The 17,709-nt window shown below is 41.3% G+C and overlaps 3 protein-coding genes across 8 annotated transcripts in view; 1 reads left to right on the top strand and 2 right to left on the bottom strand.

Annotated features, from left to right (window-relative positions):
- pds5b (PDS5 cohesin associated factor B) overlaps window positions 1-2,702 on the bottom strand; it is a 33,772-nt gene extending 31,070 nt beyond the window's left edge. The window contains exon 1 of the mRNA XM_042499114.2: window positions 2,566-2,702. The gene's annotated coding sequence lies outside the window, so the exon portion shown is untranslated. The remainder of the gene's footprint in view (window positions 1-2,565) is intronic.
- A 2,743-nt stretch (window positions 2,703-5,445) lies between these two features.
- zar1l (zygote arrest 1-like) lies at window positions 5,446-7,710 on the top strand. The gene is made up of 4 exons (XM_042499057.2): window positions 5,446-6,061; window positions 6,857-6,949; window positions 7,052-7,126; window positions 7,280-7,710. Exons 1-4 carry the CDS (start codon window positions 5,480-5,482, stop codon window positions 7,421-7,423), a joined length of 894 nt encoding a protein of 297 aa, XP_042354991.1. The 5' UTR covers window positions 5,446-5,479; the 3' UTR covers window positions 7,424-7,710.
- Window positions 7,711-8,012: 302 nt separating this feature from the next.
- Window positions 8,013-17,709, bottom strand: part of fryb (furry homolog b (Drosophila)) — a 64,477-nt gene continuing 54,780 nt past the window's right edge. For 3 of the 6 annotated variants that reach the window (XM_088088002.1, XM_088088003.1, XM_088088005.1), the window contains exons 56-66: window positions 17,084-17,278; window positions 16,806-16,943; window positions 15,802-16,016; window positions 14,919-15,123; window positions 14,643-14,792; window positions 14,404-14,502; window positions 14,193-14,276; window positions 13,790-13,807; window positions 13,481-13,591; window positions 12,628-12,863; window positions 8,013-10,822 (exon numbers count right to left, since the gene is read on the bottom strand). In XM_088088002.1, coding sequence (XP_087944128.1) covers window positions 10,564-10,822; window positions 12,628-12,863; window positions 13,481-13,591; window positions 13,790-13,807; window positions 14,193-14,276; window positions 14,404-14,502; window positions 14,643-14,792; window positions 14,919-15,123; window positions 15,802-16,016; window positions 16,806-16,943; window positions 17,084-17,278 — 1,710 coding nt within the window. In that variant the 3' untranslated portion in view covers window positions 8,013-10,563. Of the gene's footprint in view, window positions 10,823-12,627; window positions 12,864-13,480; window positions 13,592-13,789; window positions 13,808-14,192; window positions 14,277-14,403; window positions 14,503-14,642; window positions 14,793-14,918; window positions 15,124-15,801; window positions 16,017-16,805; window positions 16,944-17,083; window positions 17,279-17,674; window positions 17,684-17,709 lie in introns of all 6 variants that reach the window. The other 3 variants (XM_088088001.1, XM_088088006.1, XM_088088004.1) reach the window with 2 other exon arrangements.

The raw sequence follows: 17,709 nt of genomic DNA, 5'->3' as shown, positions 1-17,709 counted from the left end.
AGAGGAAAACAAACTAAAGACCATCATTGTGGCTTTTTTGGGGCAAGAAATTGACCAAACATAATTTTACAGTTTTCCTTTTAGTCAGGAAAAATAACATTGGAGGTCTTGCAGCCTGCAATAAATCTACAAAGGGGACAACAAAATACCAAAAACCAAAATTAACCTCCAAACCAGAACTGTCAAAATGTGGTTCCTGATTAAACACTGGTCTGTGTAAAAATTGTGGATAGCCATTTCAGAAAGATAATAAGTAAGAAAACATTTGTACGAGCTGATACACAATACATTAAATTCCAACTTGGCTTTTTAGGAGTTATCTCAAACAGTACTGATTTTGCTAAAAATCTAATGCTCATTACATGGCACTTAGTGGTGGGAAGTATCAAAGTCAAGTTACTTAAGTAGTTTTGAGTATTTGCACTTTACTTGTGTATTTTTTTTGGAAACTTACTACTTTGACTCTACTACATTTGAAAGACAAATACTGTACTTTTCATTCAACTACTTTTCCACGAGGGTTCTCGTTACTTGTTACATTTGCTTTGAAGTCAGCGGGTGATTTCTTTTTCTTTTCCAAAAAAAAAAAAGTCCATAAATCCACAACAACTAGTTTGAACTGGTGACAAAAGTTCACTTTTTGACAGAAACACTGGGTGGATGTTACCTCCAAATTAAACAATGTGTGAATTATTTTCGATTGTAAATTAATATAAATATATATATTAATATAAATATATATGTTAGTAAGATTTTCTATGTAGCCAAGTTGCTTTCAAACATTTATGAAACTACAGGTGTGAGACTGGGGGGTTAAGGCAGGCTGTTTATTTATTACTTTATCTTACTTTTTTTTTTTTTTAAGAAGCTGCATCTTCAGCAAATCACACTGTTTGACAGACAAGGCATTGGCCGGACGATGACAAGACTTTTTTGAGCTAGATGTTAGCTGAAACAAAAAGACAAACAACAACTACAGATAAATATAAATAACATGAAAATGACACTAGTGGTCCCTTTGTCAATTAGCGTTTCTATGGACAGGCTTCGCAGTGTATTCAACAAGCTTTTCATTCTGCAGTATAGTCTACAAGCAAGTCAGTGACATCAGTGGGTAATTTTAAATTATTTAGGTTCTGCAAATGTATTGTGACAATATACAACAATGTGTTTATATTGAAGTATTTTTAAAAGCGAGAACTCCAGTACTTTTACCCAAGTAATAATTTGACTCAGCAACTTTCAGCTGTAGTTGAGTAATATTTGACCAGGGGTATATTTACTTTAACTCAAGTAAAAGGGTTGTACTGGTTGCCCCAGTACACACTGTAATCTTAACATTGTTTTATTTATTGTAGCTGTATATTTATTTGGTTTATTCTGATGCACTCTGTGAAGCAATTAGTAACTTTGATTAGTTAAGTGCTATACAAATAAAGTTATATTGTTATTATTATTATTATTATTATCATTACTATTTCAGAGACTTCATTGACCTTCAATCCTTTAACCAATCCGCAGTGTTGATGGTGACACAATTCAACAATCACAGGCGGATAGCTGTCATAACAAAAGCACCGCAGCACCCAGGAGGTGACTGTCCTAACTCAGCGCATCAGACAGCATGCAGCGTCCAATTTTGGAGATAACTCCTCCGGTCTTTGTGGCTGCACTCCTTCACTCAAAGCTTTTTGTTGTTTGCTAATACTGATAACAATGTGTGCACGAGACCAGGAGTGCTGCTGCCAACCACGTAAAAAGATATTTATTTTATAGCCTGTTTGGTAAAATGATCAACTGTACAGCCGATCTACAACTAATCACACAATTTAAAACGATGTATGTGCCATTATAAAGAAGCGATGCGCCTTGTGCAAGTAACGTTAGCTCATAATAATGAGAGTCAAAAAATATTTTAGCATTGCAACAGCCATTATTAGCCTGCTATTATGTGACTTAGCGTAAGTTAGCGGATAAAGAGGGGAACGTGCTGTGAATACAGGTGCTTTTTGTTGTAGTGCGAAAACTTACAACAGCATGTCAGGGAGTATGATATAGCCAGGCTGCCTTGTTGCCGTAATGTTGACCGCGGCTAATCTAGTTAGCTGCCGTTAGCTAGCCGTTAGGTAGCGACAACACTGGCTAGCTGAGCTAACGTTAGCAGCAGCAATCTCAGTGACAGAGGGCGGACAGATAGTAACGTTGCACCGAACAAAACACCCCGGCTAACCACCGTTATATCATTAGAAATATCCCGCCTTCAGCGATGAAACCACGCCGAGTCATTGCTTGCTCATGCTGCCGGGGCATTAAGCCTAGCAAACGGGCTAATATTCCACTAGCTAACCATTTTTGCGCCGCAGGACCAGGTCAACCAGCGCTGTGAATCGGACACGGCTGCCGAGAACACAGGCGAGCAAGGCGGGCTGCGCTCCGCCTATTAGCGCTGGAAAACCCGGCTGCTCCGCGGACACATCCTCGGTTATAACTCATTATTCACAGCAACACCTGAAAATATCCCGACATATCAATCAAAAAGACGTGCATATTTGTGCATTTTCTTACCTGTTACGGTGAATTGTGATCAATCGTGTCCTCCTCTGCAGCTCTCTTCCCCCTCCTAGCTCCAAAATGGCGCCAATATGTGTAGATTCAGTGCCCATGGGTGCAAGCCATAAGCGGGTGTGTAGCGCCACCTATAGAGCGAGTCCGTGTAGGCCTTCAAGTGGTGCTCACATCATGCTTTCACGTAAATCAGGGATAATCAACTTGTTTTGACTAGGGGCCACTTTTGCTAAATGACAGGAGGCCAGGGGCCAGTCACAGCAGCCGCATACATGTCTCAAGGATTTAAGGACATTTCTCTGATTGTACAACTTTTCTTGGATTTTAGAATATTTCTCATAATTTTAGGACATTTGTGGATTTTAGGATGTTTCTAGGATTTTAGGACGTTTCTCAGATTTTAAGACATTTCCCGGATTTAAGGACATTTATGCCATCTCTCAGAGTTTAGGATATTTCTCATATTTTAGGTTGTTTGTAGGACTTTAGTACATCTCAGATTTTAGGACATTTCTTCTGGGGCTTACCTAGGCTCTCTGTCAGGAGGTGTGAGGAATCCTTCACTGGCACTTTTTTGATAAATAAGCTCTATTTTTATGCTGTTTTATGCTCTCTGGCACCTTATGTATACTAAAAGTATTTTAAAAAATCCAAGTGTGAATTACTTTATTTTTATGGTGAATTAGAAAATGGTTGTAAACAGTATAATAATACTTTTTACCAAAACAAACAGCAACAATAATTTCAGTTTTTACAGTTTCTGACCATGATAAATGGTGTGATTTTAGAAACGTCTAAGGAAAACATGCCTTTCGTACCCACTTGCAGGTTTTGAGGTTCTGAGAGTATATAAAATAAGACAAAACACAAACATTTAAAGCTGAGTGTCCATCCTCTAAGCCAAATCTGAAGCATAAAACTCCCTCCCCAGTGCTTAAAAAATATCTGAAGTTCCTTCCCCGCTTTGTACCACCCCCTCCCCTGTGATAAATAACAAACAGTTCCTAATGATTTAATCATACATGTAAAATGTGCAACAGGAAGACTTTATCTTACAACTTTAACAGACACTGAAAATGGAAATAATGCTGTCAAAAGGATGTAAGCAAGCACGTCTAGGAGTGTTATTTTTGACTGGTGTCTTTTCTGCATCGTTGGGTTTTCTTTCACTATAAAATTGAAAACCCAGTATTCCGACTGCACATGAACGCACCAACAGCCTGTGTTTCAATGAGAGATCTCATAATTGAAACAGGGTCACAGTAAACACACCGTTCTCATTAGTGTGACATTCATGTTTCTCCTGAGTAAACTAGCATATATTTATGAGCCATTCAGCTGCTTGTCAGTCGTGATATTCATATTCTAAAGGTGTCCTTGACTATTAGAGGGTATTTTATCAAGTCAGTATGTCTCTATTCATGTTGCCTTTTCTCTGATGCTGCTATGGAGCTTTCCATTCTGCCCTTTCCTTGCCCTGCTAACCAATTCATTCATCTGACACTTTTCCATGCAAGAACATCTGTTCCACTTTTACACTGAAGGTGCATTTATGTTGGTTCATTACCAATTTCCCTTCATGCTCCTGAGAAATCCACATGCTTTTAAGATATTACAAAGATCTTGCCATACTGGTTTACAGAACGTCAACCTAAAAGGCAAAGATGTCTCAAAGTTCAGCTGCTTGCTGTGTCTTTCCATAATGGGTCTCTGGTCAATATGAGCTATAGAGGGAGCTCCAATATAATGTTTCAGATTTGAACTCCTCAAATCTTAAGCACTATACTGCAGAAAAATGAAAGGTTTAAAAGGTGGCCTTGAAAGCTTTTTAAAACTTAAAATTTTATTTAAGTTTCAGCAGTGAACCTTTGCTGCATGGATAACAATTAATTTAATATAATTGCAGGCTACCAAAAAAAAAAGAAAAAATCAAATGACAGATTTTAACCGTGAATAGATGACAAAAAAATAAATAAATCCAATTACTTGACACTGCAGTTAGCCTATAATTGTTTTCATAATTGTTATTAACATTCTTTATGACCCACAAAATTCAGACCTGTCTCCTGATTGTGTAACATTCCTGAGCATGTGTCTATGTTTGTCAGTTTAAGCCTGATTTATTTCTGTATGGGACACAGTATTAGATATTGGGTGAATACTGGTGCAGTGGGACACTTTCTGAAAATGTACGTTCTGCACATTTTTAGTTATGATCCAAATATCTTCACCCCTCAAATTATACCATTCTAAATAGCTTAAGAGCTCTACCTTACAACACAAAAGAAAAAAGAAAGAACGATCAAAAGTGCAAAAGTGAGAGACAAAATTGTAAGTTAAAAAAAATTCTGTGAAAAAGTTTTGTTTTTTTTAAATTCTGATTCATAATTACATCCATAACAAAATATATAACATTTGAAAAGTATTCATATTTTTCAATTTATTTTATAACCTTATTCACCTCAAATAATGTCAAGTAATGTTTACTCATCATTGCTCCATGCAGTTGTTGTACGGTGTGCCACGCCCCCAAATTACGTCATAGCCGGAGAACCTATATACTAGTGCACTAGAATAAACAAAGGGCTTTACTATATACCTACTTTTTTTTTTTATCATATACTAGTGTATGACTGTGTTGGTTTTTTTTGGGTTTTTTTTAACCCTAACCCTAACATGTAAAGATAATTATGACTAGGCTTCACTGTCCCACTTTACCCGTTGTCCCATTATAGCAGTATTCAACCTATGCATAATATTTCTTAGCATTTTGTGGCTGAGGGATCCTAAATATTTCTCTATATGGCAGCTCAGTTGCACCTTGAGCGCCCCTGTTCTCAATCAAGCAATTAGTGCTGCAAGACCTTCTTTAAATCCCAGCAGGAACAACTTGGTCTGGTTTCATGGCTCCAGGATGGAGGGGTTCCTGTCCACGTTTCCACCGTACAATGTGTGCGACAACCCGGTCTGTGCTCCCCCAGCTCCGGAGGACATCAGCTGGGGGAAGAGAGAGGGTCGCTTCATGACCCCCCAGGGACTCAACTACCTGGAGCTCTGCAAGGCCATCCTGTCCCAGGTCAACCCCACATTACTCCCTCCACTCAAGAAAGCAAACACCAAAGAGTGCGGCGTGCAAGTGAACGCCAGAGTGGATAAGGTGGTGCAGTGCTCTCTTGGTCCAAAAACGCTGTTCGGCCTAGAGGGCGTCCATCCCGCATACTCAAAGTCCCCCCACAGCCCGGAGCTGTTCAACCCGGATGGGAAAGCAACGCACATTACGCCACCAGTGAGCAACCTGCGCTTCCTGAGGCCCGTGTCCATCTACTCTCCGGTGTTTGACCGCAGGATCTTCGTGAAGAAACTCTGCGATGACGGCGGAAGTGAAGGAGAAACTGCTGAGTTTGGCCACGAAGATGAGACGGATCACAGTGCTGAGGACACAGTCAAGGACTTCAAGACAGCTTTACACAGGTCTTCAAAGGGGTCCAACTTTCAGGTGGGTTTCTCGAACCTATTAAGAGAGCAAACTCTCGTTGGATTCACACATTTCCACTGTGATAACTAAACTTTCAATTAGGAACATTATCAGGACCCCCATAAAGCCTTTATTTCAGCTCTGTGCATTGTGTACAGTTATTCTATAGCACGATTAAAGACATTAAATTAAATTTGCAGCATAGAAGCCTAATGAAAATTTGACCACAAGGGCCATCTAAAGGACATACAGGGCATCAGGATAGGTAAAGACCCTTCTATAGGCCCTTAATGTCAGTGGTGGACTCAGTGGGGGGCAGGGGGGTGACTGCCCTCAAGTGGCCTTGGTGGCCTTTAAGTTAAGAAAACATGACACAGGGCCTTCAGGGTGCCCTTTAGTGACAAAAACATTAAATACCTCATAAGGTGCCCTTCCCAGTGGCCTTAAAACTACGAAAATATGATGCAGCACTACATAGACTACCCCTATAGGCTAGAAAACTTTGTACGTGCTGGTGCTGCAACTGGTGCCCTTTCATTTTTTCACTCCTACCCCAAAGAAAGCCTGAGATCCCCACTCCTTATTATTTGGTTCATTCTGTGCTTTAGTGGTGTCAAGTCAGTCAAGTTTCTTTTTATAGCACCTTTCAACAAGGCGATAAGTGCTTTAAAAAAGACAGTAAAACAAGATTAAAAAAAGAAACAAAAGCCAGTATGCTATGCAGTATGCCATATAGACAGGTGTACCTTTATCACAACATGATGGTGCGCAGTGTGCACATGAGCTCTCTGTAAATTTAAACATTTGTTTTTTAAGTTCTTGGAGCAGAGGTATGGCTTTTTCCACTGCAAAAAATGTAACACCCGGTGGGAGAGTGCTTACGTGTGGTGCATCTCTGGAACCAGTAAGGTAAGTGTTTTGTTTACTGCAGTCTATGATCTAGCATGCACTAACTCACGTTTGACAAAATCTGCATTCATAGTAAGAATTCTTTTTTTTTTTTAATATCAGGTGTACTACAAGCAGCTCTGCCGGAAGTGTCAGGTGGGGTTTAACCCCTACAGAGTGGAATCCATCCTCTGCAAGGTACATTTACTCGTCCTGCTCAGTGAGAATGAGAAGTGTTTTTTCAGTTTGTTATAAATGTAACATCCTTCAATGGGGGGGTCACAAACCTCCTCTGCTTGCTTGTCTTTTGCTTCTTCCATTCATGTAACCGTCTCTTCCTGTCTGTCTCAGGGCTGCTCTCAGACTGTCTGCGTATGTGAGAAGAAGCAGAGGCACATAAACATGAAGAGGCCTCACCGCCAGGACCTGTGTTGTCGCTGCAAGGGCATGAGGCTGTCCTGTGACGCCACCTACAGCTTCAAATACATTGTCTGAACTGCCCTGCACGTTCGCTCTGGTCTGAAATTCCTCAGCAGACATCTCATAGCTGTACGTGTCGCCAACAGAAGTTGCCTCCAGTAACGGACTTAAAGAGATTTATATATTCTCCATCCAGCGAGTAGATTGATCTCTACTTTGGTTGTTTACTTGAAGTAACTTCTCAAACAGAATGCCTTTGTTTCCCTTCAATAATCCTGGAGCTTAACTTTAACATGAAAACTATTTTTCTGAAAAGAAATAAAGTACATGAAATAAAACAGTGCATGTCAAATGTTGAGAAATTCTTGTAGATTCAATTAACGCTCATTCTCTTAAATCCTTGATCTTTATGACTTGGCACAATCTTTAGAGCTCTAATAGCTCAGTTTGGTTTCACTCATGCTGCTTGACTGCCTGCAACTTTCAGAATATTATCATAATAAAATGAATACCAAATGGTCTTTAAAAATAAATGTTAAGTACTGTAGTGTCAATAATAAGTAAATTGTCCTAAATTTCAGTGTTATACATATGCGATCTAAAAATGTGAAAAACGTGTTTTAAATAAATGATATAAAAAAGGGTTCTCAGTGAAATGATCAAATAATTTTGATATGTCTTTTACTTTGACACCGACTTGTACAGAGCATCAACTCAAAAACAACTTCACAAAGGCTGTAAAATTATTTACAAGGTGGAAAAAAAACCAACTACAGTCTTCATCTAAAAAGCTGTAAAAATGTGCAATTTCTTGTTTGGCATGCATGCACACACACATTCTCCCACACACAGGAAAGAAAAAACAAAATCATACCCGCATGAGCTTAAAGCTCCCTTTTGTACCTCATACAAACATATCTTTCAGATAAAATATGATTTTTTGTTAATAAATATTTCAAACACTCCATACAGTACACAGAGGATGCATGCATGGCAGTTTGATTTGAGAGAACAAACATCAATATAAAACCTAAGTCAAATGAGTGTTGATTTATAGCTGATCAGATATAAATAGGGAAGGGGGGGGGGGTTTGTACAGCAAATAGAGGGGAAACAAGGGAGTCACAAAAACGGCCGACGACAGAAAGTGTTCAGTAGTAGCACAGTTTTCAACAATGAGTGCTGAATGTCAGCATTTCCCTTATGTGTAAGGTAACTACAAACCACACAAGCATATGCTAAAATGGTTGTGTGGCCATAACTAATAACAGTATACAGACAAAGACAAAATATTTGAGTGTGTACATGCACCGTCCTCTTGGCATGTGAACACATAAGGTCAACGTGTTACAGTGTAGAACAGTGAGAAATATACTGTGTGTACACTCACTAATGATGCTACAACTCGCCACAGAGGAGTGCACGAATAATGGCGCGATTAGTCTACCAATGTTTACAACAGTAGTCAGGAGACGAGCTGGTTCACTGATACAGAATATAAACAGAGCAAGGGCAGCATGAGGAATTACGCTTGAATATTCTGCATCCGCTCTTTGTCAGTCTTTCAGTCAGTCTGAAGAGGTCAGACTTTTCGGGAGCAAAAGGGACACTAGTACAGTAGAGAGCATTCAACTGGGTCATGCATTGCACAATTTCCTCCAAAGGAGGTCTAAAAACAGTAGACACAACAGGAGAGAAAAATCCAGCTTTTGGCTTTTCCTTCTAATTGAAAGTAACAGCCTTTTTCTCTCAGAGTAACAAAAACAGTAACATCCTCCTCTCTAAAACAGCTTTTTTAAAAACTAATACCAAAACTCCACTTAGTGCAATAGCGGAAACTCTACCAGTGATGTTACGTAGCGTCACGGGTAGTTTCCTCACTGTCTCTGGCGATACTACCAGCAAACTGCGTCCTTTTTTACTGAAGAAGGCAGCAACAGTCAATCAAGTTCAATCAGGTCTTGAGTTCCTCTGGGAAGCAAGTATGAAATCCAAGCTAAGAGCCTTCACAGGTCCTCGTGTGCAGAGTAGATTTAGTGCTGAATGATGACCATCAAGCAGGACTTAAACTAAGAGCACATCAATTTTTACAACACGTAAAGCGAAGTTTGCGCTCGGATAGAATCACATCAGGTCATCTTTATCAGCAGGCAGCAGTCGTAATATCTAGTAGGTTCAGTGATGCGTCCCATCACGCGTGGGACATGATTCAGTGTTTCAAGTTTAAAATATCCAAGTATCTCTGGGATGCCATCTCCTTTTCAGAGGCAAAGATCTTTCTCAGTAATAATTCAGGCATTTGGATTCGTTTAGGTCCTCTGGTACGGTAAGTTAGCGTCTCAGGTCTGGACGTCTGACGGTTCAGCATTCAGGAGCCCCCCTACATTCAGTAGAGGCAAGGCGGCGTGCCCCACCTTCCCCAGGTAGCGAGATAAGGGCGCTGCAGCTCCGCCGAGGGAGCAACAACAACCCCATGCTGCAGCCTCTCCTGGGCCAGTGGGACAGGGAGGGGAGGCGGGGAGGGAGGAGGGATGAAGATGGGGCGGGGCCGTGGGTTAACACCGTATCATGGCTCGGGTGTGAAGCTGGGGTGGAGTGTTTGTATGGAGAGCGGGGAAAATGAGGGAGATGTGAACCGCGAGGGGGAGTGTGAGATGTGTTTTTGTCAGAATGTGTGAGCAGGGTGGGCTCAGAGGCAACAGTTGGGAGCATGTTAGATGTACGAGATGATATGAGGTGTTTGCTGCTGTGTTCGTGTAACAGTGGTGAGCTGTGTGATGAATGTCCTCTGAAAGGATAATAAACGTTCTCATCGAGATACCCCCTCCGTGGCTCTTGTGTGCGCGGCAGTGTAAAATCTGGTTGGCCTTGTGTGTTTGAGGAGCTGTGCGATGAGAACAGGTCTGGGGGTTTCGGAAAATCTAATGAAGAGGTATCAGAGTCTACGCTGGATGTGAAGAGTTTAAAAAGGTTTGGGTCTAAATATGGTTCTGGTTCTGGTGTTGGGCAGGGCGGTAGGCGGGTATCTGTCTGGAGCCGTGCAGCCGGGGCAGCAGACACACAGGAGGCGGCAGGGGCCAGGTATGTGGGTGCTGGGCCTCCTCCGCAAGAGCAGGCTGAGATGGGAAGGGATGTGGTTTGGGAAGGGTCAATGGATGCATCAATGGGGGAGTTAAGGGTGGGGAGGGAGGGGGTGGGGGGCTCCTGAGCTCCTGTCAGAGGCTGGTCCCGGAGGCGCTGGAGTCGGGGAGGTAAGTTGTGACGACCCGGTAACCCTGGGCGCGGCGGATCATGTCGCGGATTTCCCCATTGAGCTCCAGCAGTTTGGAGCAGATCAGACTGAGGTCCTGGCGGGAACCAACCAGAGCGATGGTGCCCGTCTGGCCCAGCGTCTGGTGGCGAAAGTAGACATTTAGCAGTGTTTGGACCTCGCTCTCTGAGCAGCCACCAAACACGCCATTGGGCCACTGCCGCCTGAAAACGAGATAGGGCACAAGGTCAGTATGATGGGTGAATATAAACAGTGCGTTATTTGTGCGTGTGAATGAAATACTGAGTGCTGCTGCTGCACTTATGACAATGTGTTTATGTTTGGAATGCTGCCTTTAGGAGGCGAGAGCAAAATGAGGTGGTGGAGTCATGCTGATATATGTTGGGTAAAGGCCTTTATCGGGATGAGCGAGTACACCGCTATCTGTATCTGTTTAAGCAACAAAAATGATCGGAGTTTAAAGTGGACTGAATGTGGTTGTGCCAGAAGTGTGTGGAACATAACCGCAAGATTCATTTTATAAACTAACAGAACAATCTCAGAATTTAGCTTCAGATCAGGTGTAATCAGTAAGAGACTAAACACAGCTAACCAAATGAGGATTTTCCTTTATTACAAGCACGGATGTTGTAATTTTTTTTCTTTTTTTGATACTTTTACTCGTAAAATGTACATTTTCTGAACCAGATCCTTGTTTGATCCGAGTATTTAACTCAACCCAAGCATTTTTTTCTTGTAACAAATTGCATGTCAATATAATCTTTTGTACTGCTGCACTGCAAAAACTGCTGATCTAACCAAGTGTAATAATCTTTAGATATTTATATTTATATTATTTATATTATTTATTTATATTTATATTATATTTAGATTAAAAAATCTAGTCAGTCTTGTTTTAAGTATAAATGGATTATCTAGTGCACACAGTTTTACTGGTTTTAAGACATCTTAACAAGCAAAATTTGCTTGATGCACTGGCAGCCAAATTTGCTTCTTTTAAGTGCAAGTATGCTTATATCTAGGGTGTTTGGCCTTAAATTTGACAGGCCATTTTTGCAGTGTGTTTTGTCATGACTAGTTTCACACAGAATACAAATATTGCGCTCCACAAAAGCCATGTGTTTTTTTTCCCACCTTGAATAAGGGCAACAACTGATCAAACTGTGCGGAACAGACGCCACTTCACGTTATGACAATGGCAGACTTGTTGGTTGTCGTGACAAGTGTTGCAACTGTTGCAGTTTTGCATTGTACAGTATGAATAGTCTTGATGTGAAATATTTGCAAGTGTGTACAGGCCTTGAGAATCACTCATTGTTTTTTTTACTTATTTAAAGTATCAGCAGTTAGTGCTGCAGCTACATGAGTCAACTATTTCTTTTAACCCTTTAACACATGATGTTGTATCCAATAGTTTCTTACACTACTAAATGTGTGGGATGGCTTTGCCTGAGGAAGCGCTGCTACTACTGACAACAATTCAAGAGCACTGGTTTCAATACAGTGCTTACTATTTTCTTTAACTGATGTTTCAGACGCTCTCCTACTCCAAGTAATGATGATACTGGGACATTAACTTTTATTCAACTTTTATTTAATGATAATAAATAAGGCATGGCTACCCACAAAACCCATTTTTGCTCAGATATCTGGAGGTCAGAGGTCAAGGGACCCCTGTTAATAACTGACCATGCTGTTTTTTCCATCGTCAAAATTTAACTTTTGAGCGTTTTTCCGCACCTCTTACTGAGAAGATAGCATGACATTGTTGGTACTGTTTAGCATTAAAGTTCAGCGCGGTACAGCATATTAAAAACGGGAATGTTGGCCGGCGATTAACGCCTCATCATCACATCAAATTAACGCGTTTATTATGGACCTCTATTGCATCGTGATTAAAGTGTAAAAGTTAACAGCCTAATATTAAATACAAACAAAAACTACTTGGTGTTGATGTCACCTGGCAGTCATCATCTAGTGGAAGAGTTTTCACAGAGTTGTTACTCACCTGCACTCCTGGATGTAGCGCACAGCTTTGGTGAACTCGTGGTTCTTAAGGCACTCCAGTATGGCCTGCACAGCAGCCTCCGAGGTGGGGAAGTTGGGCACGACCATGGCTGCCACCTGGGTGGCGTGTGCGTGAGTGTGGGCCAAGTGTTTGTGTTCCAGGTCACTGGCTACGGCTGCCTCTGCTGCCTGCAGGCTGGTCCTCAGATCAGTGAGCTCCCGAGACATGTTCAGAAGCTACGAAGTAGGAGGGAAACAGATGGTTGTTGAGTGTGTGTGTGCGTGTGTGTGTGTGTGTGTGTGTGTGTGTGTGTGTGTGTGTGTGTGTGTGTGAGAGCGTGAGCTTTTAAGTCATCACAGAAGGAATGTTTATATCCTTTGCTTCAATACTTAAGATTCACTCCTGGAGCCAGCAGTGCGGAAAAAGTTTTTCTTCACGTCAACAACATTTAAAAACATTTAGTGTTTATAAGGAATATGCATGTTAACATTTGAGTGGATACATTATGTATGTTGTATACTGTTAATCTAAAGTGTGCAAATGTGTATGTGTGTTATAGAGCTTCTTGAACAATCGTGTATGAGGGTAGTTTGAAAATCCGACCAGGGATCTGATGTATAGCTTGTGCTTTTCTTTTTTGGTTGTTTCTATTTTGACAAATAGATGAACAGGGTTAATTATGTTTTTGCTTTTTAAGAAAAAGTTTTTTCTTTGCCGATTTTGACTTAACGTTTCTCTTTAGTGCCCACCCCATGTTGCTGTAAGCTGGCTCCCTGTCTGCAATATCCATCACCCTGATCACTCTGCTGTATAAACTGTCAATGATGTCTTTATGAGCTATGGTTTGGCTCACCTCAGGCACAGAGCTGATGGCATGAACTTGACCAATAAGTGAGCAGTAGGACTGGAACAATAGGAGAAGCTGGAAATGCAGCTTGTAGAGCCTCTGACAAAGCTCCAGTTGCTGCAAGACATTAAAGAAGAAACAGGGTCAGACTCAGCAGTAGCAGAGAACACAGGCACTATAATAATCACATTCTACACACCACATACTATATATACACACATGCAAAGGAATAAAAACACTTGACAACAAGACTAGCTAAATTAGGCAGTGTATTTAAAGAGGCAGTGAAGTGAAGAAACTTGTAAGAGAACTTACTGCAAGAGATTCCATTTGCTAGACAGCGAGAGCATGTTAAGGCACCAGAGTGAGGTGAGAGGAAGACAAAGCGTCAATCAAACACATGCACAGCATCTTATACACCACTGCTATTCACAGTCAAGTTACTGAGAATTAGTCAACAGTGTCTAAAACCCAGCAGATTTAAGTTTCATTCAGTGCTTGGTGGCTGGGGGGAAAAGTCAGGAGGAGAAACTAGATAACATACAGCACACATGCAAAGAGAGCAGAGTCAGTGTGACAAAATCACAGAGGAGAGAAGAGAAACAAATACAAAGTAAAGATGCATAAATTACACATACGTTGAGCATCTTAATTTTTGTCTTTAAACACGAAATATCTCCCTTTTGCAGTAAATAACTCGTAAACAAGTTAACTGTACCTTCTCCTCTGAGTCTCCAGGCTGGCAAGTAACCACGCTGTCCCCGGGGCACCTGGGAAATGTGTCCTTACAGTTCCTCAGCCACTAAAGGAAAAGATGTAACGAGATAAGATTTGAGGAACAGGGTGGGAAAAGAGGCAGCATAGTGGATACTTAGTTTGTCACACATTTACATGAAAAAACAGATTTAGCAATGATGTGTAGAGGTTACCGATACAGCAGCATCCTCTTTGGTGTTATAAGTGTCCAGGTACTCCTGCAGCTCCAGGGCACTGAACTTCATCTTCTCAAGGAGACCATAGGACATGATCTAGAGAAGACCACCGAGAGGGACTTAGAATTTGGGTTCGGTGCACTAGAATAGCCTTCAACACAAATCCCATTTCCTGCTTTTTGCAGACTATGAAGGGCTGAACCAACCAACATGCTGAGATCAAAAGCCGTACTCACGGTGTCAGCATCAATGTAGATTGTGGGACAATCTGAGCATGTGGTTAGCATCTGTGAGGACCTGAGGAACTTTGATCCGATGCCCCTTAAGCCCTCTCCGAGGTAAGTGGCGACATCAGTTGTCAGGAGGCAGAATTTACCCTGAATATTCTGAGATACAAAGAAAGTTTGAGGACTTATCGTACTTTTGCACACACGTGCATGTAAATCCTACAAGATATTAGAGTTTACTGATTATACGAGGATTTTAATCCATTAATCCTTCCTGTGATTTACCTTAAAGAGAGATGAGAACACTTGAAAAGTGTGGACGGCGCAGGACCCATCTGAGTCGGTCACAAGCTGGTTTATGTGACAACGCCATGCCTCCTCGGCGTCGTCACATACTGCGGGTTGGAAGGCTGCCAAGATGGCGGAGAAAAATGGAGAAGGAGGAGGAGGAAAACCAAGGTCTTCCAAGTCATCTACATCATCACGTAAGCTGTCGCCATGGAAATGGGAAAGAAATGGGGGTACAAAGAAAAAAGGTTTTTGATACCTTCCCCCCATAAAGGTTTGCTATCAAAATCAAGTGCCCTGCTAGCCTAATACAGAGGTTACAGGTAGCACCCCAAGGGCAAGGATTAACCAAAGTCATCTAACAGTAATGATTTGAGAGGAATCATTTAATATTAGAGAAAATGTCTGAAAAATCCCGTTAATAAATGCAAAAAACAAACAAAGATGGTCACACACTGAATCTAACTAGTGGAGATGTAACATATAAAGCATGTAGTGGTTGATTTGCATGCAACTAAATATAATGCTTGTATGTAGCAGTGTTGTTTATTTAGTGATTTGCTACTTACATAAAGTTTAAAGTCTATTTTTCAGGAAGCACTGTCATTATTTTAACTGGGGGTTTGCATATATGACAATGCAAATGAAAATTGAATGTCTGAAGAAACTATTTACAGCACACTATCATTGAGAGTGAATGAATAAATGACCTGCTCTGTCTTAATACTGGATGCATTAACATTCTGGTTGTGACAGATTAAAATAAGCCTTTACGACTGTCGCTTAACCGAGGTTTAGTCCCAGCATCTGTCAATCTGCCAGTTGATAAAAAGTTCCAGTGAAACAATATTCCATATTGTTTCCTGTCTGTCACATTCACCTGGGCAGACAGTTGGGGTCTAGAAAGTCCAGCGGTGGTTGGCAGTAGTCTGCATTGAGGCCGTGGTTCAGATTGGGCGATTGATCCAGAGGTTGCCCCGGCAACTCTAGGGTGAAGCTCTCCCCGCAGTCTGAACCGTGTGGGAGCTCGTTGGCACTCAGTGACAGTTCATCATCCTGGGCCTGAGTGTCCTCATCCTCCCCACACACCCTCCCCTGAAGAGACAAAGATATTATATTTTCCAGAGGATAACAAATGCAACTGTACTAAGGCAACAATTCGTGTCTTTGTACTAAATCGTCATGGCACAGGGGTCACAGTTCGGTGCATGTGCCGCATGCTGAATAACAAGCTGGTTGGTGTGAGTCAGTCACGCTATGGCGAGTGCAAATGAAAATTTCCCAGTCAGCTACAACAGCACAAGAGAGAGAGATGTGTATACGAGAAGGATAGTGTTCTGGCATCCCTCCACCGTTGTAGGGTATGTGAATGGAAACACATTTAACATGCTAATGCGAATTTAATGGACTCACCCAGATGTGTCAGAATGATAATGTTTGATGATGTTTTAATATAGCTAATCAAAAGACTTTTTTTAATACACCCTTTTTATTTTTCATTATTGTATGGATTTTGGTATTTTCAGTTTCACAACATAAAAGATGCTTTTCAGTTTAACAGTCAGTTGTGACGTGTTGTATTTTGGGAAAGAGGTTGTTCAGTGTTTGTCCAATGTGATACATAAGTGTTTCAAATGTTCCCTATTTTCATCATGAAAAAAGTTAACCAAAGCTGCTAGTGGCCAAAATATAGCTTCATGAATATTTTATCTGTCTTTGTCTGTCTTTAACAGAGTATCTGTAAGTAATAAATAAAAAATAAATGTATCCTTATGCATTTTGTTTTTTTCTCGCTGTACTGAACTGTGACTTTTCTGTACCATTAAACCAGTAAAGTGTACAAATACATAAGTACATATGTGTGTAAATGTGCATATTCCTCACATGTAGGCCACTGTGATCATCGTGGAGTGCTCCCTGGCCCGGTGTGGTGGCGTTGAGGGATTGTGGGTCGGCGGATGTGTCGTAAGAAGTAGATAGGGAATCAGTGTGATTGGTTTCTTCCGATGGAGAGGGGTTAGTCTGGAACAGGAAGGCAAACAAGGGGCATCGATAATTTTGATTGACTTATTCCATCAAATTGGGCCATTGCAGTAACAACATTTTTCAGGCTTCAGTGGATTTAAAAGTTGCTTTTATCAATAACAGTTAAAGCTACGCACGAGCTGGGAGTGAGACAGGCTCTGGCTAGTTGAAGACTCCTCTTCCTCTGAGGACTCATCTGAATCGTGTGGGTCCTCGTGACCCAGACTGGGGGTACTGCCCGAGTGCTGGCTCTCCTCCAACAGGTCGCCCAGCTCTGTGCTGTCCAGGGAGCGTCGACGCACGCCCCAGTTAAAGTTATCGACAGTCTCGCCCTAGATAAAACACACACGTACACATTGGAAGACAAAAGCAAAGGCGATGCTAGCAGTGAATTGATTAAAACATGAATAGTCGCTGTCTAAGAGTGTCTGATGACAAGCACAAGATGCAACATGTTATTAATGGCATGAAAATATGCTGGAGAGGCTATTTGCAGTCAATATGATAATCTTTTCCCCCAAAAAGACGTACGATATCATTTATTTCCATTATGACAAATAGCAAAAAGGTCAGAAATGTAGTTCTGCAACCAAGCTGTGAGAGCAAAATGAAGCACAATCATCTTTTGTTTTTGTTTTTTTTTTTTATCAGCAGGAGGAAACAAAGGAGCCAGCAACACCACAGCTCTGATAAAAGCTAATGTAAGTGCTCAGTGTGAGAGACCTTACCTGGAGCTCCTAGGCAGCGAGGGGAAGAGAGAGAG

Source organism: Plectropomus leopardus, chromosome 15 (assembly GCF_026936395.1).
Source record: "Plectropomus leopardus strain MGB_pleo_1.0 chromosome 15, ASM2693639v1, whole genome shotgun sequence".
In the NCBI taxonomy this organism is placed as follows: Eukaryota; Metazoa; Chordata; class Actinopteri; order Perciformes; family Serranidae; genus Plectropomus; species Plectropomus leopardus.
The sequence above is the reverse complement of the archived record's forward strand: the minus strand, read 5'-3'. Positions and strand labels throughout refer to the sequence as shown.